This window comes from Astyanax mexicanus, chromosome 15 (genome assembly GCF_023375975.1).
Source record: "Astyanax mexicanus isolate ESR-SI-001 chromosome 15, AstMex3_surface, whole genome shotgun sequence".
NCBI classification, from domain to species: Eukaryota; Metazoa; Chordata; class Actinopteri; order Characiformes; family Acestrorhamphidae; genus Astyanax; species Astyanax mexicanus.
The window spans coordinates 5,939,978-5,963,834 of record NC_064422.1 but is presented as its reverse complement, the minus strand read 5'-3'; the positions used below and the strand labels follow the sequence as shown (position 1 = coordinate 5,963,834).

The 23,857-nt window shown below is 38.7% G+C and overlaps 1 protein-coding gene across 2 annotated transcripts in view; it reads right to left on the bottom strand.

Annotated features, from left to right (window-relative positions):
• pcdh15b (protocadherin-related 15b) overlaps positions 1–23,857 on the bottom strand; it is a 459,821-nt gene that overhangs the window by 241,438 nt on the left and 194,526 nt on the right. For both annotated transcript variants that reach the window (XM_049464765.1, XM_049464764.1), the window contains 2 exons: positions 10,350–10,556; positions 2,502–2,636 (listed from right to left, as the gene is read on the bottom strand). In XM_049464765.1, coding sequence (XP_049320722.1) covers positions 2,502–2,636; positions 10,350–10,556 — 342 coding nt within the window. The remainder of the gene's footprint in view (positions 1–2,501; positions 2,637–10,349; positions 10,557–23,857) is intronic.

Sequence of the window (23,857 nt, the reverse complement as noted above, 5' to 3'; positions counted from 1 at the left end):
AGAGCATCGTCTCTCAAAATGAAGCCACCACAGGTCGAGCGCCCCCTGCTGTTCGGTTTCAGAAAGCTGTGTAACCCCACCCATCCCCATAGGTTTCAATGGCAAAACAGACAACTTTCAATCACGTTTTTTTTCAAAATATACTGTAATTTTACCTCCTTTATTTTAAAACAACAGCTAGTGTAACCTCTGCTTATATTGTCAAATTTTTACATCCCCCCAGAATTTGTTTTTTAAAATGTTATTCAGCTCTATTCAAAAAAGATGTGGTTATTATAAAAGGGCTGGTTATGGGCGGGACCAATAACAGACCGTCAGCTCCGCTCCGCTCCGCTCTGCAGTCTGCGACCTCGAGGCAGACCTCAGGGGCGGATTTATTTAAATTAGTAGGCTCTCTCCACAGTCTTTCTCCCTCCTCTGGTCTCTACTGCGCAGATGTCAGGATCGCCAACATGGCGGAAGATTTTGGCTTCATTTTCATTGAATAAATGGAAACGGCAACACGGCGTCCATCTTTTTTTACAGTCTCTGGTTCACACTTGTTCATTCTGCTTATTATTGAGTAAAGGTTTAAATAGCTAGGCTGTAAAATAGGACCCTCTTTGGGAAATTAAATGATCGTGACCTGCGGTGTCTGGTTAGGATTGTCCATGTGACCAGACAAATGACTCATTGCTTTAGTTATTAACTTATGTGTTTGGATACACAGTGTATGTTGTGTATTTAGTTAATTTAATCAGTCTGTGGCCTATCGTTTATGAATCTCAGTAGAAGAAAGAAAGAATAAAACAGCTAGAATAAGTGAAAGGAGGATGAATGAACAGGATGAATGAATAGATCTTTAACAAATCTTTTGAAAATGTTATTGGAAATATATCCAGGCATCCACAGCTAACACAAGAGCTTCTTAAGCAGGCCGTACAGGATGTACACGTCGTGATGACTGGCAAGCAAATAGCTAATTCTGTGTATTGTAGAAATGCCCTTGGATCATTCAGCCCTGAATTCTAATCACAGCTGATTAATTAAACCAACAAAAGCTTATTTTATACTGGACGTGACACAGCATAACACCAAAGTGGACCGTACTTTAAACACTTCTCGAAGCATCTACATACACAGATCAACCATAGCATTAATAATAACACCTCCTTGTTTTTATACTCACTTCCCTTCAGTTCACTTCACTTCACTGATCATATAGATGAAGAACTTTGTAGTTCTATAATAATTACAGACTGTAGTCCTGTATCTGTTTCCCTGAATACTTTATTACTATCCTTCTATCACCCACATGTGTGGACATCACATTTTGGGTTTTCTAGACCACAACACTAAATTCTGCTCTACAAGGTCCTGGTGTCCTCGTATGGGGCCATTATACAGTATATATTATTCAATAAATGTTTATGTTCTTTTACTTTGTTTCGTCTTTGTGTTGAAGCAGTCACAAAATAACTGTTTTGCACATCATTAATAATTGCGACTTTATTGTGTACTATCGAAAGATAAAACTAAAATCCTCATATGTTGACATCATTTTTCCTAAAAACTACAACATGTAAGAATTTTTTTTGTTTTTACACTAATCAAGTACCAATTAGCCCTAATAGCAAAGAAAAATGAGTTCGGGAGGTTAATATACTTGTACTGTAGAAGTTGAAGAGCCAACTAAAGCTTATTCGTCAAGTAAAAGTTAAAAAAAAAAAACTACTTAAAGTATTAAAGTAAAACAGGGTTCTTGCTCCATTTAAAAGTCAAATTTAATACTTTTAAAGCCCCACTAGTTAGGATTTCCTTGATTTTTGATCTTTTTAAAGAAGTAAAATTACAGCTTGAAACTCACTGCAGCGCTGCATTGAGGTGTAATAGGAGGAATAGCGGTGCTCTCGTGTCTGTGCCGGAGCTCCTCTGAGCTCAAACCAGACTCTGTAAGTTTTACGAGGCGGCCGCGACCAACGCTCGCGAGAACTGCGACCTGCTTTCCGACCTTTAGTTCTAACAGTTCTACAAGGACTACTGGTTCATTCTTTACAAACTAACATACAGACACTCTGGCAGAAGCTGGAAAGAGACTGAATATGTCTGTGAAAGCCAGAAAAGCTGTAGGGGGAGCCCACGATCAAATTGTTAGGGGGAGAAACGTAGCTAACTCCCTGCTAACGTTAGTACGTTAGCTAGTTCTCTGCTAAGGTAAACTCCGCTAACCTTAGTTCTCTCTCATTAATGTCAGTTAGCTCTCTGCTGTTAGCTAGCTCTATGCTAACCTTATGCTCTACGCTAGCCTGGCATTAAATGCACCATCTAAAAATGTAATACCTATAGCAAATTTACAGTAAATTTAAGACAATTTAAGTCCTTAATTATCAAGATTTTAATTTAAGACATTTTAAGATTTTTCAAGGACCAGCTTGAACCCTGAGTAAGCGTGAGAGGACGAGAAGCAGCACTGAAGGATCTAAGCAGGCTTATAGAGAGGAGAGGTGGCATGCAGTACTTACTGTGAAGCTATAACTCTGCTGCTCTTCACGGTCCACGGGCTTCAGAAGTGTCAGGTAGCGCGCCAGCCCACTGGGTGTCACAGCAAAGATGCTGCCGTAGTTGTCCAGGGAGATTCGTACCATGGGATCTTTGGTCTGCAAGGAACATCAATCAAACCGCAATGTCAGTGTGAAAGGGGTTAAAGCACCTCGAATTCAGCAGCTCCTGAAATAACTCACCACCGCAAACGCAGAGGGAACTACCACAGTGAATTCTGAGGACAACAAAAGTCACATTCATACTACTTCCATCTACAGTTGAGTTGAAAAATATTCAACCCCCACTGCAGTAAAGTGTTCAGATCAAATAAGGACTTGTATAACAGACATATGCAACTTTTTCTAATATACCAACAAATGTCCCTTTTGTGAAGATTACTCAACCCTTTAAAGATTACCCCTCTCAGGGAACTGAAAGCCTCTGGAGGATCCTACACCTTGGGGTTCACAAGCTTCAAATACCTGTTTTGCAATTCTTTTCTTTCCCATATTACTTGAAACCTGTGGCCTGCTTAATCATGTGGAACAGTGCATTGAGTTTTTCTATTTACCGTATTTTTCGGACTATGAGGTCCACTGGATTACAAGGCGCATTAAGCAACAGTAGTAAGAATACCTGCGTCGAAATGAGCAAGTGTGTCACCATGTTTCCCTTATAATGGGGGATTTTTTTTTAAGTCAAACGAGCGCTGGATGTTAATCTACACAGATTTATTTTCTGCAAAATTGTTTATTTATAGTAAGCTTAGAATTACAGTATTTTGTCCAAGGGTAAGAGCTAGCCAAGGTTAGCAGCATAGCCAGGTGTGGTTAGCAGTGCTATCCAGCCCCAGTTAACAGGGCTACCCAGCCCTGGTTAGCAGCATAGCCAGCCCCAGTTAGCAGCATGGCCAGGTGTGGTGAGCAGTGCTATCTAGTCTCAGTTAACAGGGCTACCCAGCCCCAGTTAGCAGCATGGCCAGGTGGGGTTAGCAGTGCTATCCAGCCCCGGTTAACAGGGCTACACAGTTATAGTCATGGTTAACAATGTTAACTCCTTTATACACTGTAATTCAGCGGAGTGGCTTTACTTACAACCTGACCGGTAAAATGTATTTAAACATGAGGTGCACTGTTGCAATTTTTGGGCAAATTTAAGGATTTTAGTTAAAAAAATAAGGTAAAGGGTGGCACAACCAAGTTATTAAGTTTAAGAGTCAAACACTTTTTAAAACAGGGCTAGTTTGGAAACTTTTTTTTTTCTTCTTTAATATATACTATCATTTTAAAAGTGCTTTTTATGTTTATTTAGATCATATTTGTTTGATATTAAAGTTTGTTTGATGATTGAAAAAATATCAATATGAGAAAAAAAGACATCAATTATATCACAGCTAGTTCTGACCCTGCAATGTGATTGGCTGAGAGTCTTTTTATGAGTGACATTATTAGCCGGTAATGCACTGTAACCAAAGATCTGTAACCAAAGGATTACTCTGCCACATGCAGTGTAACCTAGCAACGATGCAGCACTTACAAACCAAATACAACCAAAATGCCATGTCATTTAACACCACTGGGAGCAGCTGGATTATTGCTTACAATATTGCTTAAATACACACACACACACAGCAAACCGAGAGATCCTTTATGGTGGAAAACGTGCAAGAAAAGTGCAAGTAGACTCATACGATAAGTCTTACCTGTACAATAGGGTATTAACAGTATTATAGACCTGCAGTTCCAGGTGTTTGAAGCTTAATGCAGCACTAGTGGTGATAGAGCGTTTATCTCACAGGAGAATAACAGGGATTCTATAGGAAGCTGATCAGAATTCCTCACTGACCCGAATCCCGCCGGCAGTCACGCAGTCGCCCGTGAGGGTTTTTCTGCGCTTCTGGCAACTTCCATTACGCGAGCTGTTACCCTTCTCTCTGCACTGCTGGCTAATGCGTCCGTGGGCTCGATCTGAGGGTGAGCGTGGCTATTTAACAAGAACCTGAGAGGAAAACCTTCTAGATGAGTGTTTTTATTCACGTGAGGGAAGACACAACATTATTAACCTTACACGAGTTTCATTTCTTACACACGTTCACGTGTGTGTATCCAGCTAAGCTCTTATTTCAAGCTTAACCCTTAGAAATCTAGGCTGTTTTGGTGTGTTTTTATCTCTGTTTTTGTTTTCAGTTCCTCTTTCAGGTCTTATAACACAGTAATTATATCAGACAGTCACATGCCCTGATCTCTTTTACTCCAGAAGACATACGGCTGCTCAAAAATATAATCATTTAAAATGTAAAAGGAAGCAGAATTGTTATACTTTCCTGGAACTGTTCATGTTTTGGTGAAACTTTTACCAAGCACCTGTTTTTTTTTTTTTTTTTTTTTTTTTTTACTTCAGACAGCTACATGCTATAAACTTTTTAGGACTAGAGTGTTTATGAGTTGAAAGCATACGAATATTGATGATAGTTCATTACATATTTTATTACTTTGATAAAACACATGGAGAAACAAAATCAGGCGGAACTATTTTCCTTGATAATCAATAATCACACCTCTAGGATACATGTAGATACTAAAAACAACCTGACACTCAGAGCAGCCTATGCCTTTCAGTATTTTAATTAGGACCAATATGGCCAAATAATATTCCAACTAATAACAAAACTGATTTACTATACTAGATATTTATTTTCACCTGTGTAACGAGGGACTAGACGGGAGGCGGACGTAAAAGCGGGTAAGACAGACTTTAATACGTAAATTAACAAGAAACAAACCAAAACAAACCAGAGATAATAAAATAAATAGACTGGAGGGTTAATAAAACAAACTAGGAGAACAACAAGGAGCTAAACTAAACAGATAATAAACAAACAGGGCTAGGGATATATATAAGGAATAAATACGTAAATATATACAGATAATAAACAAGGAAACAGACAGGAACTAAACGTGACAGGAAATAAACATAGGAATACAGAGAACTAGAAATAAACAAGAGATAAACGTAGCGTGACAAAAAAACGTGAACTAACTAAGCAAACGTGGCTAGACAAACGACAGAGGAAGGTGCAAAGACCGACGGATAAACATGGACTAACAGGTACTATATATAGTAACATGAAACACTGAACACCTGGGGAAGGGGCGGAGCTACAAATTAGACACACGTGACGGAAAATTACAGGAGACACACACTAGGAAACGGGGAAAACGCAGGGGAACAGAGCGAGGCCGTGACAGAAGCCCCTCCCTAAACGCGCAGCTCCCGAGGCGCGTAAAAACGAACCCCGGGGGCCGGCGGCGGGGAGGACCGGGAAAAACAAGAGATGAGACTGGGGACTTAACATGAGGCAAAACAGAAGATTGGACAGAAGACTGGACAGGAAACTAGACAAAGAAAGGAGATTGGACCGGGGACGTGACTGTAGACTGGACCTTGGACATGAACGGAGACTGGACATTAGACTGTACACTGAACGAGACAGGAGACTGGACGGGACTGGACATGGGAACAGGAACAAAAACATTAACAGGAACAGACACGAACACGGTGACAGGTACAGGCACACAGAAACCAGACAAGACAGGAACAGGAACACAGACAGACACAGGAACCAGAACAGGGAGCGACAGGGGTACAAAATAAACTTGGGGATGCCCAGGACTGGCTAAAGTCTGTGGTGTGGTCTGTGGGGCCAGCCTGGGCACAGTTCTAGGGCTGAGGTCCGGGGCCCTTGGGGCAGACCTGGGTAGACGGGGCCTAGGGCCAAACATAGTCCTAGGAGCTGGAACTGGCGTGGGTGTGGTGACGGGTGCAGCTTGGACAAGCGCGGCGGCGGGTGCAGCTTGAGCAGGCACAGCGACATGTGCAGCTTGAGCAGTCGCTGCGGCGGGTGCGGCTGGCGTTGGAGCTGGAGCGATAGGCACCACTGGCACAGGAATATTGGCGGTGGGCACCGCTGGCACAGGAACATTGACGGTGGGCACCACTGGCACAGGAACATAGGCGGTGGGCATCGCTGGCACAGGTACAGGAGTGGCGGGCACCGCTGGCACAGGAACATTGGCGGTGGGCACCGCTGGCACAAGAACATTGGCGGTGGGCACAGCTGGCACAAGAACATTGGCGGTGGGCACCACTGGCACAGGAACATTGGCGGTGGGCACCACTGGCACAGACACAGGAGCGGTGGGCACCGCTGGCTCAGACACAGGAGCGGTAGGCACCGCTGGCACAGACACAGGAGCGGTGGGCACCGCTGGCTCAGACACAGGAGCGGACTTGGAGACTTGGGCTGTGGGTGATTGCGTGGAGATGAGGGCTGCTGAAGAAGCCGGAGATGAGAGCATCGTGGCAGCAGGGGATGCTAACTGAGTTAGCCGCGCCACCGAATAGAAGGCTGGAGCAGCAGCCGCAGGAAAAGCTAGCAGGTTAGCCGCTGAAGCTAGCTGAGGGGTCGCTGAAACGGAGTGCGCCATGGGAGGCGGGCGGACAGAAGACGGCGTCTTGAGGACCGGCGCTGCTGGTTCAGGCCGAGGGATGCCTCCTCCAGGAGATCGAGTGGACTTCGGAAAGCCGGGTGCAGAACAGATCCCGGAGGAAGCGGCAAGCGGGCTCGCGTGGGAGGGTAATCCTCATCCTCCGAACTAGACGCGGCTTTATGTAACGAGGGACCAGACGGGAGGCGGACGTAAAAGCGGGTAAGACAGACTTTAATACGTAAATTAACAAGAAACAAACCAAAACAAACCAGAGATAATAAAATAAATAGACTGGAGGGTTAATAAAACAAACTAGGAGAACAACAAGGAGCTAAACTAAACAGATAATAAACAAACAGTGCTAGGGATATATATATAAGGAATAAATACGTAAATATATACATACAGATAATAAACAAGGAAACAGACAGGAACTAAACGTGACAGGAAATAAACGTAGGAATACAGAGAACTAGAAATAAACAAGAGATAAACGTAGCGTGACAAAAAACGTGAACTAACTAAGCAAACGTGGCTAGACAAACGACAGAGGAAGGTGCAAAGACCGACGGATAAACATGGACTAACAGGTACTATATATAGTAACATGAAACACTGAACACCTGGGGAAGGGGCGGAGCTACAAATTAGACACACGTGACGGAAAATTACAGGAGACACACACTAGGAAACGGGGAAAACGCAGGGGAACAGAGCGAGGCCGTGACAACCTGCTTAAAATAAAACCAAATATCATAATAAAAAAAAGAGCTATTCCACTAAATGATGAGAAAAACACTTTTATTTAGGACACACAATAAAAACTATACACCAAAATGTAAATCTTTTAGTCTAAATAAATAAAAATGTTCAGTGCAAAATAACTACTTAGTAAAAATGTGCAATAAAATAAAAACTATATAAAGTAGTGCGCACACCATACCTAGCTTTAGTTTGAGTAAAGCAGGTAGTTTCACACTTTTTCTGTGGACACTTTTGGGTCATTTACTGATATTATTTGGTTAAAAACATCATATAAATATGTGTGAAGCGTTCATGAAGTGAATAATATTGTTTTTTTCAACACTTTGAGAAATCAGTGGCAATGATGACATCATGCAATTTATTCAGACGCCAACAGAATCAATAAACTGATCCGTAAAGCCAGTGATGTTGTGGGTGTAGACCTGGACTCTCTGATGGCAGTGTCTGAGAGAAGGATACTATCTAAGCTGCAGGCCATCATGGATAATGGCTCCCATCCACTTAATGCCACTGTGATGAGACACAGGAGCACATTCAGTGCAAGACTTATTCATCCTAAATGCACGACAGAACGCCACAGGAGGTCATTCCTACCAGTGGCCATCAAACTCTATAACTCCTCTCTCACGGTTATCACTAAGCGATAGTAATTAACAAGACTCAATACAATATTAATGTCTGGAATAAATAGGTTGTGCAATCATTTTAATTATTATTATTATTATAATAATTATTATTATTATTTATTTTATTATTATTTTATTATTATTATTTTTTTCTGCTAAATTACAGTATGTGTTCTTGTACTTATTATTACAGCTAATTTTATTGTAATATTGTAATTTTTGAGTGATTGAGTGATTATTATTCAACATAAATGGTTGTTACTGTAATAACTGTAATTTCCCCCTGGGATCAATAAAGTATTTCTAATTCTAATTCTAATTCAGAGACCTGGAAGTGAATTTAAATACAACTGATTATGTGTTTCGAGCAAATAAATAGAGTTATAATGGAAGAATAAAACAAGAAACTTCAAAGGAGATTTTTTAAATTAATTTTTTAGGTGTTTTCTCAATAGGTTTCTTGTAGATGCTTTATCGCACTGGGATTAACTATTATTTACTATTTTTAGAAAGAGTAGGTTCTGCTCTTTCTAACTATATATGGTTTATTCGAATACTTTAAAGCATTCCTGAGTAATTAAGCTGAGAACACACAATGCGATTCTTGAAGGAAAATCCGTCGGTAGGGCTCTAAGGGTTAAACACACACCCATTAACACACACAGAGATCCCCTAAACACTAATTAGAATGAGGAACTGTGCTACCAGCAGCCGTCATGCTGGAACTGGTGAAATAATAAATAAATAAATAAATGAATAAAAAACCCTGTCAGAAAGAACACGCAAGGGATTGGATTATTTACGGTTTCAGACATCACGCCTTCTCCTACACTCCATCCCCCCATTACACGACTGTTCGCTTCAGCCGGAAGTCGTCCTCGAAATTCACCACGTTCCAAATGAGACACTTCAAAGCCCCTGGCTGGCAGCACGAACACAAATCAATAAAACACGGCACACCACGGCAATCATGCACTGCATTAGGCAAATTATACGGTGGAAGAAAGGACAGCACGGGAGAAAAGAGAGAGAGAGAGAGAGAGAGAGAAATGGAGGAAGAGAAAAAATAGTAGAAGAGGACTTCACACCTCAACCCAAAGCACTGCAACCAACACTTTCACTAATACCTACAGGCTTCTGGTTAAGTGTGAGCTACGGGTTACAGGAGACAACAAACACCACATACAGTAAAAATATCAGTTATTAAAAACAGGCGAGCCATCATTCGTGCAGCGTGCAGCTTGATTTAGGGCGTGTCAGTGTGACTTTGCTATCGTAACAACTGGAAAAGTACACCCACCCTGTGTGGCTCAAAACATGCAAAAAGCATGTGCTAATTTTCTTAAGTAATCATGAGTGTGTTTTGGGCGTAACTTGAAGTAAACCAATCAGTGTGTCGCTTGCATTTCCCTTTAAGAGTCAGGTGAGCTCTGACTTTGGCAAAATGGCTCCCCGGACATATCCAACGCTTCTCAGCAAAGGAAACTCATTCATGAGCTGCTCATTCACGCTGTGAAGGGGCGTGATCAGGTCATTTACAGGAACGGCAATGTTATTTTATTTTGTATTCTGTTTATTGTTGATGTGAAAGTTGGGTTTATGCACTTTTGCACCTTCTTAAATCCTTCTGATTTAAAGATAGTGGATTCAGCACGTCCATAAAGACTTCAAACAAACAAAGACTTGTGATTTCAGACTGATAATGTGAAAATAACTTTGGGAAAGAGACCACCATTAATTTACATATCTATTCATAGAAACTTTTGCATGCATTATAATTAAGATAAAAATATAAGTTATGGCTAGGACTGTAAGGAATTTCATTCATATATATATATATATATATATATATATATATATATATATATATATATATATATATATATATATATATATATATATATATCAACAAGACAAACATCAACAATGCTTTATGATTGGATCTTACCTCCTCCACGTCATTATCCAGAGCGATGATGGTGAGAGGGTAGGAGAGATTGGCACTGCTGGAGATTGTGGTGCCCACCGATGCAGACTCCATGATAAAGCCGTGGTAGGATGGTGCCTGGAAGTACGGCGCCTGGTCATTCTCATCCAGAACCTCAATGTGGAGGTTGGCAAAGGCTGGCAGTGGATGTCCATTGTCCTGCTCCGCCTGCAATCAGAGATAGGAATCGGGAATCAGGAGAGACATTTTCACACAGAGAGCATTCTGGCATATCAATCTTAAACAGTTTGATGAAGTGAGATAAGAAAAAAACATTTATTATTTTAACTAAAACACCATAAAATATCACTTCGTCAAAATTATTATTTATATATTCAGTTAACATGTTTACCAAACGTATTTATGACCTTGAGTGACTTCCCATTCTTAAGCCCACCATTTTCAGCTAAAGCAGCTTTAACTGTTCTGGGAAGGCTTTCCACAAGGTTTAGGAGCTTGTTTTTGTCAATTTAGGATCATTCTTGCAGAAGAACATTTGTGAGGTCAGACACTGATGCTGGACAAGAGGGTGTGGCTCACAGTCTCCACTCTAACTCGTATTTTAAATATGTTCTATCCAAAGGTTGAAGTGCAGGCCAGTCAAGTTCTTCCACACCAAACTCGCTCATCCATGTCTCTTTATAGACCATGCTTTGGGTACTGGTGAGCAGCCATGTTGAAACCTTAAGGGGTCGCCCCAAAAACTGTTTCTGCAAAGTTTGGGACATGAAATTGTCCAAAATCCTTTGGTTTGTTGAAGCATTGAAGGGTCCGAGCCCAACTCCTGAAAAACCACCATAATCCCCCTCCACCAAACTTTACACTTGGCACTAGGGTGCCAGCGGAGAAAGTCACCCGCGCATGCGCAACTCTGCTCCGCTTCAGCTACTCAGCACACAGCGGTGAGAACGGCAGAAAGTGCATCAGACTAGAGCTTAGATTCTCTGCCCGAACCAGACCTGACCCGAGGACCGACCCGAAATCGGGTCCGTTCGGGCCGAGATTTCCCACCACATTCCTCGGGCCGGGTCGGGTTGGGCTCCAGAAAATAGTCTGAGATGTAGGCATCTGTTTTTTAATTATATATTTTATTTTTAAATAAAGCTCTGGTGTGATAATCACAATGTTAATGCTAAGTAACCAATTATTATTGTTAATGAAAACGAACCAAATAACGAAAACTGAAAGTGAAACTTAACTAACTTAGTTATAAGCGCTGTTTTCACTCCCGCAGTTCTACAGCGGGAGGTGTTGTGCCGATTCTGTCCGCGAAGCGGGAGTCGGATTGAGCAGGGAGTCGGATTCGGCATAACAGCGGCAGCGCGGCTGCACCTCGCGGTCCGCGGTGTTAGTTGTAAGCGCTCGCGCTAGCCGCAAAATACGACAGAAAACACTGAGAAACTGCAGAATTATGAATTGGACTAAAATGAGCACGAGGAGATAAAAGAGAACCTTTACCTGTGAGTAGCTCACATCAGAACACGCAAATCTCTCTCTCTCTCTGTGTCTCTCTCTCGCACGTGAACTTCTCCGCACTGTGTTTAGCTGCTCTTAAAAATCATTTTTATTAAATAATAGTTCTATGCTTCTATGTTAGTGTTAATTAACATAATTCTGATCATATTTCGCTCATTCAAACAGCCTGAAAACAGACTTGTAATCTTGTAATCAACAAGCTTGTAATCAATGTGGCCGTAGTCACAGCTAAAGGAGGAAATACATCAAACCTGTTCTCCCATCTCCGAGAACACCACCCCGCTGTGCAGCGCAAAGTATGTGTTCAGTTTATAATTTTACCTAAATAACCTAAATAAAACTTCTTTGTAGTCGTGCACAACCCATGCGGTAAGCGCCCGCAAAAGCGCTGAGTTATCCGAAATTTGGGCACGCAGGTACAGGCGTGAAGTGCGTGCTACGATGGATTCACATGTCCGTGTAAAGGTGCTGGCCGGACTGGATGTGAAAGACGCCATTCATTTACATGCGTTCATTTTCAAATTCTGACGTGCCTGTTTTTCATATGTTGAAGGTTTTAAGGTGTGAAAGCCTTAAAATAGAAATCTCTATTGTGAGGATCATGTCAGAAATAAATCCCCTCTTTCTGCAGTATCTGGTTATATACCAACTTTTTATATATATATATACAGTCTTAATGCCCTTAAGAGTAGTGGAAAAACATGGTTTCCTTCACCTGATGGTGTAGTTTCTACAATAAATAGTTAATTGAACAAAAAAACTTTGTTGTAATTTCTTTAAGGGTCAGTTTAATAATATATGTAACAAACTGTGATACCGTGATAACCGTGATACCGCGGTATTTTCCGAGACGGTTATCATACCGTGAAAATCTCATACCGTTGCAACCCTACTTGGCACAATGGAGTCAGACAAGCATAGTTTATTCTGGCAACCACCAAACCCAGACTTGTCCACTGAATTGCCAAGACAGAGAAGCGTGGCTCACTATGGAAGTGATTGAAACACCAGAATTTGTTGGGTGAGTGAATACTTTGGTAACACTTTCCTTAGACGATTCATTATAGATGCCTCATAGATGCTCAACTGACATTCAACTGATTGTCCATCAAATGCAATTGAACTCTAAGGTGAAATTAAATGTTTTTTTATTTCTAATAAATATAAATCTACACTTAACTTCAACCTGAAAATATTTTAATTATTTAAGATACTTAGATAGAATATGTTTGGGTTAGATTTAAGGGTTAGGTTTGGTTTAAGGATAGAATTAGGTTTAATGGCTGATTCATGGTCAAGATTAGAGTTATGTGTAGGGTTAGATTTGATAGAGTTAAAATACATTTAATAATACACATGCAATTAAATGTTAGCTGAATATGGACCATCCAACTAGAGCAGGGGTATTTAATTAGAATTCAGTTTGGTCCAGTTAGAGAAAATTTCATCAGGCTATGGTCCGGACCGTCGCCCATGTTAACTTGTGTTAAAATTCAATGTTTTGTTCTGTTTACTGAAGAAGCCTATAGTAGTTCTGTAAGTGTTTTATCAACAACTGAAAGACAAAACAAATTACAAATACTAGTATATTTCAACAATATGTATTGTTTTAAAAAGGCCTGTCACAATAATTACATTATCAACCTAAATCATAAAATAAATGGAAACACCCTCAATAATTTAACATATCGAGTCTAATAATGTGAATCTGTATGTTCACTGTGTTTCAAAATGCTATATTTATTCTATTTGATTTTATTTATATTAGATTTGCGCCTGCCTGTTATAATAATAATAATAATTACATGAATGATAAATCGTACAATATATGGAGAAATGTTTGCTTAACTTGGCCAAAATATCAGCTTTTAAAAAAAAAAACAGCAGTTTTATTTTCTTTAATATTATTACTGTATCAGACTTTATTATGTTGTGGGTAAAACTGATGGGGGAAGTTGCCAATGCTTTTTGTCCCCTGGGGGTTGCCTTAGTTTTGAGGTAAGGTTGTTTTGGGAGTAAAGAGAGAGCGCGCCTGCGGCAGAGGAGAGCGTTTGGTGATTTTACAGCACACGTGATTGGTCTGTAAGTTTACTGTGCTGTAAAGCACGTAAACCATAAAGACAATAAACGTTCCGCCGCTTTAAATGAACACGGTCAGAATTAAATCCTTCTCAGTGGTTGATCGGTACCGCGGTCCGCCTATTTGTGACCCTTGAACTAAAGAAACCAATACTTTTAGCAATACAGTGCATGTACGAAACAGAAAACTGACTAGATAATATATCTCTTTACTTCTCAAGTACACTGTCCTTGAGAGTCTTGAGTCTGAAGGCTGAAATATATTAGCAAAACCATAATATTATGATATTAGTTGGAACACATTTTGGGGCAGACCAAAGAAAAATGATGGTATATGAAACTAATTGACTATAGTCTATTAAAACGGTATTAATTAATGATCATTGGGGAAAAAAAAAGAGAAGAGATGATGCCAGCTGAGGAGCTGAGGTTAAGGCTGCGCTCGCTGAAGCTAAGCGAGAATGGAAGTATCGACTGCAGCCGCCCTCCTCCACTCAAACAAATGAAGGCCGCACTCTATTAATCCAAGTCGTTCCCAATTTGTTGGTCCGAATCCAAGGGCACGTGGCCCATAAATGGTGATGGTCTTTATGAAAACGCAATGGAGCCGCAGTAACTATTGATCTGCTCGCAGGCTGATCCAACACGCCGTCTCTGTAAAGACTCCTGCCAATGTAAGAGACAAAAGCGTCCGCGAGCAATGATCGAGTTCTTCCCTGCATCCTCTGCCGGCTCTGAACCGCGCCCGTCTATCCACAGCTTTCATCAAGTCTGACCACAAAAGAGCTTAAGAGGGATCCTAATTAGACCGGGCTTCTGATGCTAATTAGAGATCTCTGCTGCGCGCTACAACTGCAGCTGACAATAACACAGCACTGGAGAGATTTCGGTTCCAGATGAAAAGCACAAACTGCAGCAATTAGCAGCAGCAGTGGAAGGAGAGCGACGTACGCTGCAGCGTGTAATTATGGCTAAACATACCATAAAGAGATAATTGAGGTGGTCTCTCAGTGGTGGGCTCTGGGGTCGGAGGAGCTTTGAAACTTAAACAAACAACCAAAACAAGGTCAACACACTCTACACTCCACAGTTCCACTTTCAACTGTCTGTTTATTTCGTTGAAAATACACTAAGTGTCTTTTTTCTGTAAAGTAATGCTGTATATTTATCCCATTATAATATATCATTATAATCCACTGTTATGATAATGCACTGATAATGATACTGCTTCAACCTGACATATATTGTACAGTGGCATGAAAAAGTTTGGGAACCCCCTGATAATTTTCATGATTTTCCTTTATAAATCATTGGTTACCATACCAATGATTACCAATTTCAGGTAAATCATAATATCTCATAGCAGATGAACACAGTGATATCAACCAACGTCTATACCACTGCAACACCTTAGCAACCAACTTCTATACCACAGCAGCATGTTAGCAGACCCTAAGCAAACCCAAGCCAAATCAACCAGGCCAGGCTAGGCCAAGCCAATCAGTTCAAGCCAAGTCAAGCAAAACAAAGCCAAGCCAAGACTAAATCAACCAGGCCAAGCCAAGCCAAATTATCCAGGCCAAGCCTAAACAAATCCAAACCAAGCTAAACTAATCAAAGCCAAACCAAGCCAGGCCAGGCCAAAAAAAACAACCAAGTCAAACCAAGCCAAGCCAATCTAAACAAAGCCAAGCCAAGTCAACCAGGCAAAGCCAAACAAAACCAAACCAAACCAAACCAAACCAAGCCAAGCCAAATCAAGCCAAGCCAAATCAAGCAGGCCAAGCCACACCAAACCAAACCAAACTAGACAAAGCCAACACCACAGCCAAGGGTTTGAAGTACATCAATATACACATATGGTATTTAACATTACTATACCTATAAATAAGCAGGTCATGTGTCACTCAGTGTGAAAGTGTTCTACAGGCTGTGGCGGCACTGACTGCAGTCAGGTAGAGTCTGAGGACTGAGGGGGAATGCAGGGGGAATGCAGGACTTCATGTGAAGATGTTCCTGAGCAAGACTTTACTGATGACTCAGCAGCAGAACTCCTCAGCCTCGGACAGGCCACTCCCCCATTAACACTGACAGCACTCCACAGTAGTGTAAATATGAGCTAAAACATCTATCCTGACAAAAAAAAACACCTTCCTCAAACACAGACAGGGAATATCACCTATATCAAATTACCCTACATCACCCTACTGCCTGTACACAAGTCTTACATGCCCTGCTTCAAACAGAAACACACAAGAGAGAGGGAATAAAAAAAAACAGTGTAGATCAGTAATTACTGTTAATCAATACAATTCTTTACAAATGATTCAGTCTTAAACCTTAATTCTTCAAAAATAAAAAGAAAATGATCAAATGAAAAGAATTAATTAAGATTATATATTCAACAACGAACAATTTATGACATCATTCTACCAATTAAGTGGAAAAATTAAATGAGCAAAAAAAAAAATGTAAAAGAAATATTAGTGCTGTGTATTGGGCAAGGACTGATTTATAAGTTACGCATCACAATCCAGGTATTACTAATTAGCAAATCACAATATAATGTGATACTTATACCTATATAAAGTGGCATTAAATACTGCTTATTGTGCCTTCAGTGTATTTTTTTTCCCAGTAGAATTAAGGTACACAATATGTGCATCAATACTCAAAGTAATACATGTACAATATACTTCAAGCGTATTAAAAATAATGTTTAAAAAAACACATACTTACATCTACTACGTTCACAGAAGTTATACAAAATAATCACTCAAAAAAAAACACAAAAATTAATGCTTTTATGTTGTGTTAAAATATAGCTTAAACACAAATGAAATATACTTAAGTTGCCATAAGTTGTATTTAAGTACATATTTAGTACAATTTTAAAAGTATGTACTTTTCCATGTTAAGTATACTTTTAAAAAATATACTTAAATACACTTTTCTTTTACAAAGGAAAGCAAGGCAATATATTGCAATTGGTAAATCTTATATTAGATAAAAAAAAAACTGACAGTAGAAAAAACATTACTTTTAAAATATGACAGTTTATTTTTTTTTATGCAATTATAACAACAGGATCTAAATACAGAGTAGAGCGCTGCAATCTAGTATGCAGAGTTTAAATGCAATCCTAAATAAACCACTAACACAAATCAATAGAAATCGATACTGTAGACAAAAATCAATACATAATTGTGAAACAAAATATTACTAAGAATAAAACAATATAATACACCCCTAAGAAATATGTATTAATATTGCATATTACTTTTTATTATTATACACTCATTTGTGTATGTGGAGGAGCATTGGAACAGACCTGGAGACCTGGTGATTAATTTGGAATTTGATATTATTAGATGTTTTTTTTTTTTTTTTAATGCAATCAATCATGCCACCAAGTTTGACCCCAACTTCTGCTTTAATCTGCCCCACCCAATGCACAGATATTATTATTATTATTATTATTATTATTATTATTATTTATTTTATTTTTTTTTCTAGAGCGGTTCACTTGTGGTGAGAACGTGATCTGGTCTCGATCTGACCCAGCTATCAAATATACTTATTTTTAATTGAGCTAAACTGCTGATAAAGTGCAGTTTAATCTGATATATTAGCCAGATAATATTTGCTCACATCTGCACTGCATGTTTCATTGAAAACACTGTGTTTAAAAGCATAGTGGCTTACTTTAATATGTTTTAATATATAGGTTAATAATTAACTCATTTAAAATAACTAAGTGAGCTTTATGAGGTAGACTCTGGAATTCAGGCTTTCAGTTAACAGCTGTGCTGAACTTATCAAGAGTTAATTACTTGAATTTCTTGTCTCTTAAAGTGTTTGAGAGCATCAGTTAAAGTAAAGTAGTGAAGAGGTAGAGTTACAGGTATACACTGAATAGTGAATATTTGAGTAATGTTATAATCCATAATTTGAGAAGCAAGAACTACTCAATATACTTTACTAAATAAAGAACATACTTTAAGAAATGAAGGTCAGTCAATCAAAAAAAAAAAAAAAGCGAAGAACTAAGAACCATTTAAAAGGTTATGATGACACTGGCTCTCATCAGGACCACCTTAGGAAAGGAAGAGCAAGAGTTTTCTCTGTTGTACAGGATAAGTTTATCAAAGTTACCAGCCACAGAAACCACAAGTTAGCAGCTCCCAGATAAGAGCGCCTATATGCTTCACATAGTTTTTTTGTTTCGGTTTGTTTAACACTTTTAAGTTACTACATGATTCCTTATGTGTTCTTTCATAGTCTAGATAACTTTAGTATTAATTAACAACGTAGGAAAAAAATAAAATAAATAAAAACATTTAATGAGAAGATGTGTCCAAACTTTTGACTGGTAGTGTATTCCTAAATAATTTAACATCAAATCAAATCAGAACAGTAGTAAAAAAAAAATCATATAACAGAGTTGGGGTATCAAGCTATAGTTTTTTTTTTTTTGAGATGACGTCAACCCCAATCCAACTGTGACCTTCTGAGCACAACAGAAGCTTGATTCCAGCACTGTGTGCCTCCACAGATGAAGACCACACAACACTTCCAGCGAATCATCCGAGTGTGACAGAAGTAGATGGTGTTTAAGTGATTGTGGTGCGTGAGGGGATTACACACACGGGGTTATAGATGATTGTGTCTTGCTGTCGTTCTCCAGCTCAATGTTTTAGAACATGACCTCTAAAATGTGCTCTTTGCTCATCTTCTATTATACCTATAGGCTAATGGTAGTGTATTTGATAGATCTGAGAAATTAAATGGCCTGGGTGCATCCCAAAAAATTAGAACATCATTGAAAAGTTACATTTTTTTCAGTAATTCAGTTTTAAATGTAAAACTTATATATTATATCGATGTATTACACACAGAGTGATCTATTTTAAGAGTTTATTTATTTCATTGTTGATGATTTTGGCTTACAGCCAATAAAAAAATAAATAAAAAAAAATCAATGTCTCAGAACATTTTAATTTTATATAAGACCAGTACTTTTATCAGTGTGGGCAGTGTGCCAAATCCTGCTGGAAAATGAAATCTGCATCTTCATAAAAGTTGTCAGCAGCAGAGGGAAGCATGAAGTGCTGTAAGATTTTGTGGGAAAATAAAACTGCACTGACTTTAGACTTGATAATAAAACACAGTGGATCAACACCAGCAGATGACATGTCTCTCCAAACCATCACTGATTGGTGGAAACGTCACATTAGACCTCAAGCAGCTCTTCCTCCAGACTCTGTTCTCTTGATTTCCAAATAAAAAGTTCAATTTACTGATGGTCAATGATGATTTGGAGAGACATGTCATCTGCTGGTGTTGATCCACTGTGTTATATCAAGTACAAAGTCAGTGCATCTTTTATGGAGATGCGGATTTCATTTTCCAGCAGGACTTGGCTTGAAATAGATCACTCTGTGTGTAATTCATCTATTTAACATGAGTTAAAAAAAAAAACATTTTATACTTTAATAAGCTGATGGACTGAGGAAGGGTAGTGTACAGGGTTAATAATGAATCTCAGGCTTAGCAGGCTTCCTGTTTGAATACTGCAGGCATGATTGACAGGTTGACGTGCAGTTGGCAGCGCAGTAAACTGATAGAAAATGTCGGGGATGGTACGGAAAAGAAGGACAGGATGTGATCTCATACGGAATAAAGCTTGTGTCAGAGCGGATATGACTGGCTGATAAAAGTGCCTGTGATGTCTGCATCTACAATCCACAGCTGTGTATCTAGCAGGGTTCCATTTTCACCATGAATAACCCTCACAGGGGCCGAATCAAGGTCCTCCTCTAGTCGTTCCGTGGACGTGGAATTTGATTGCTGCCCAATTTGACGAAAGGAAAGCCCAACCTTGACTGGCTGCACTTGGAGGAATGTGTCGGAGACGTAAATCCCAGTGGCTGTAAACTTCTCCTCGTTTGCTGTGAGCAGTGATTGCTTAGAAATTGAGTTGACAGTTAATCAATACAGATTTTGATGGGGTTGTGTAGATACAGAGTCAATCATACTGAGCTTTTAGCTTTTATGGCAAGTTTTATGCAAGTGTATTTTGTGATGATTGCACAGTTGATGCAAAAGGTGGAAAAAAAAAATAATAAAGCGCAGTCAGGGTATATGTAAAGCTGGGCTATTTCACACTATTTTATTGCATTATGATGCATTTTATCATCATATAAATCATATCTAAAAAAAAGGAAAAAAAAAACTGACCCAACTGCACATTATACTTTAGAGACAGTAAAATAAAATAAAAAAATCATTTTTAAATTGGATGATGTGCAGCAACAATGGAAAGGAATTTATTGTACTATGCATATATACAGGGGTTAGAAATAAAACTGAAACACCTGGTTTTAGACCACGATAATTTATTGTGGTGACGGACAGTTCTGGTGGAAACAGGAGAGTTGAGGTGCACATTGAATTCTGCCGTGATTTGATCAGCAGTGGTTTTATGTTTTTTGAACACAATCCGGGTTAACACCCGAACATCCCTTTCAGACAGATTCTCTTACAGCGTCCACAGTTAATCCTGTTGGATGTGGTTGATCCTTTTTGGTGGTGACATGCTGACATTACCCTGGATACCGTGGCTCTTGATACTGTACATCACAAAGACTTGCTGTCTTGGTCACAGATGCGCCAACAAGACGTGCACCAACAATTTGTCCTCTTTTGCACTCTGGTATGTCTCCCATAATGTTGTGTGCATTGGAATATTTTGAGTAAAACTGTGCTCTTACCCTGTTAATTGAACCTTCACACTCTGCTCTTACTGGTGCAATGTGCAATTAATGAAGATTTGCCACCAGGCTGCTCAAATTTAACCACACTAAAATTACAAGTGTTTCAGTTTCATTGTCCAACCCCTGTATTTGAAAAAAAAGTTTTTTAAGACAAATCGACTTATGTGAAAATGTCTTTAAATAATTTTTGGGTTTATAACAGTATGTCAAACTTTCAACACCATTAACATTAAGGGTCCTTTTTTACACTATTTTTTTTTTTCTACAGTCCCCCGGTCAATTGTGCATGGTGCAGCTTTATTTAGGTCGTGTCGTTGTGTGTTTGGTATTGTAAGTGCGCAAAATACATGCCCTGCACGGATTGAAATGTGTATAAAAAAAAAAAATAAAAAAACCTTCACTTAATTAATCATATGTGTGTTTTGTGCATGAAGTAAAATAAACCAAATCAGTGTGTCACTTGCCATTTACTTTAAGAGCCAGGTGAGCTCTGACTTTGGCACGTTCGTATCTTAACAGCGCGGCGCTTTTGTGCATCTCAGCAAAAGATACTATACGATATGATGTTGATTAATACATATAACATCAATCAGCTACATTGGGATATTTAGTTTTTATCATGCGTTGTACATTTGTACAGAAAAAGCATATCATACTTTTGCTAAATTCCACATGGATTAAAAAAAAAAGCGAGTGAGAATTAAAAATGATTTGAGAAAAAAACCCAGACATTAATTGTCAAAAATGCGAACACAAAAAACGCTGATTCCCTTTTGGGGTCATGTTAAATTCAGTTTATTTTAAAAGAGAACTAGATGTGAAAGCTTTCTAAGCAGTAATGTATAGAGTATGCTTAAAAAAAAAAAAAGAAGAGTATAAGTTTTATTTATTATTTTTTTATTTAAACCTAATGTGGTTGGCAAATCAAATGCCATCATTGCAGACTGGGTTTAGATATTCCCTCAGGTAACAAAAACAAGATATACCAGTAAGAATGCAATGCTAATTCCCACCCTTGAGCTATGGCTCCCCTTATCACATGATATCACCCGCCCTGAAGGCTAGCTTATGTTGCTGAATGAGCTTGGAGGACATCCCATCTGCCAATCCTGTAACACCAGCTAACAGATAGAGAGATGGGGTGAGCGGGGGAGCCATCGAGGGCATCCAGAAAACGAGCCCAATCATGCTCACTGGGGCTCCATTCCCAATGCATGGAGCTCGTCACCAGTGGCAACACACGTGCACTTTATGAGGAAGAGGTGTTATCTGATTTTTACAGTGACATTATATATCATTATATATTTCCTACCTTAAAATAACAACTTTAAAATCATTGTGATGATTATTTTTATTTTTTATCTTTTCCTACTTTATGAATGAATACTGAAGTTACCTATACTATGAAGGAACACATAAGAAATCATGTAGTAACTTAAAAGTGTTAAACAAACCAAAATACTCTGTAAACTGGCCGTTTCTGAGACTGGTAACTCTGATAAACTTACCCTGTGCAAAAGAGGAAACTCTTGCACTTCCTTTTCGAGAGCTTACCTGATGAGAGCCAGTTCCATCATCACATCTGCACTTGAGGATACTTTTAAAGTTATGGATTTTTTTCTTGCCATAATATGTATTAAAACATAGAAGACAAGAAATTCAAGTAATTAACTCTTGATAAGTTCAGCACAGCTGTTAACTGAAAGCCTGAATTCCAGGTAACTCTACCTCATAAAACTGACTGACAAAATACAGCCAAAATGTGCAAAACTGTCATCTATGAAAGATGTGCTTTTTTGAATAATTTAAAATATATAAAACATATTCTGGCTTATTTAATACTTTTTTGTTTACTAAATAAATCAATTTGTTTTCATTGCTTGGATGATGGTGTGTCCAAAGGTGTGTCCAAACTTCTGACTGGTACTGTATGTATTGCACTTAATTGATTGTGTGACTTAAGAAATACTAATAAAGGGCACTTGACATCTTTCAAAGTTGCAGTATTATGCATAAATGTTTTAAAGGTAATGTTAAGCATATTCTGCAGCGAGTCATTGGCATTTTCACTCTTTTGCTACTGGAATTAAATTAAATTCCATTTTTAAACACATATGAATTTAAATTAAGCCTAAGGTATTTTGATTTGGTTCAATCTGGCTCATACTAAAAATGTGCCCTATGGCAATAGTACACATGCCTCTCTCAGCTTGAAAAATAAATACAAGAAAGTAAGAATTCCATTTTCCACTCTAGAGGGAGTTAAAATGCAAAACGCAAAAAAACAAATCTGATGCATAGAAATTTCCCTAGGTTTGTCTGGTGTAAAATGGGCTTTGAGTAGCTGCATCACTCAAGACTCTTAATACTGCGTGTTTTAAAAGAAAGTTATACAGGGAGTATTTTACAACAACTGTGTTTAAATATGCATCTATAAAACTACACTGTAATTAAATAACAAAGTTTTGACATGTAAAAAAAAAAACCCACAAAAACCTTTATATGCAGCTTTGGAAAAAAAATGAAGAGACCACTTCAGTTTCTCAATCAGTTTCTCTGATTTTGCTATTTATAGGTTTATGTTTGAGTAAAATGAATATTGTTGTTTTATTCTATAAACTACAGACAACATTTCTCCCAAATTCCAAATAAAAATATTGTCATTTTGAGCATTTATTTGCAGAAAATGAGAAATGGCTGAAATAACAAAAAAGATGCAAGAACAAGTTCATATTCATAAAGATTTAAGAGTTCAGAAATCAATATTTGTTGAAATAACCCTGTTTTTAATCACAGTTTTCATGCATCTTGGCATGTTCTCCTCCACCAGTCTTACACACTGCTTTTGGAGCTTGGTTTGATGGCTTGTGATCATCCTTCTTCCTCTTGATTATATTCCAGGGGTTCTCAATTTGGTAAAATTTAAAGAAACTCATCATTTTTAAGCCGTATATATATTTTTTAGAATTCACATTAAGGTCTCCTGCTGTAAATGTCTGAGGTTCAATTTGAAGTAAAGTGCTATTATAACCCACACTGTGCCAGCTGATGCAAAAGTCACGCTCCCATTGGGCCTTCATTTCTGGCACAGACACATTTTTTTGCATTTGTGCCAAGTTGCTATTTTGGTTGCCCTGG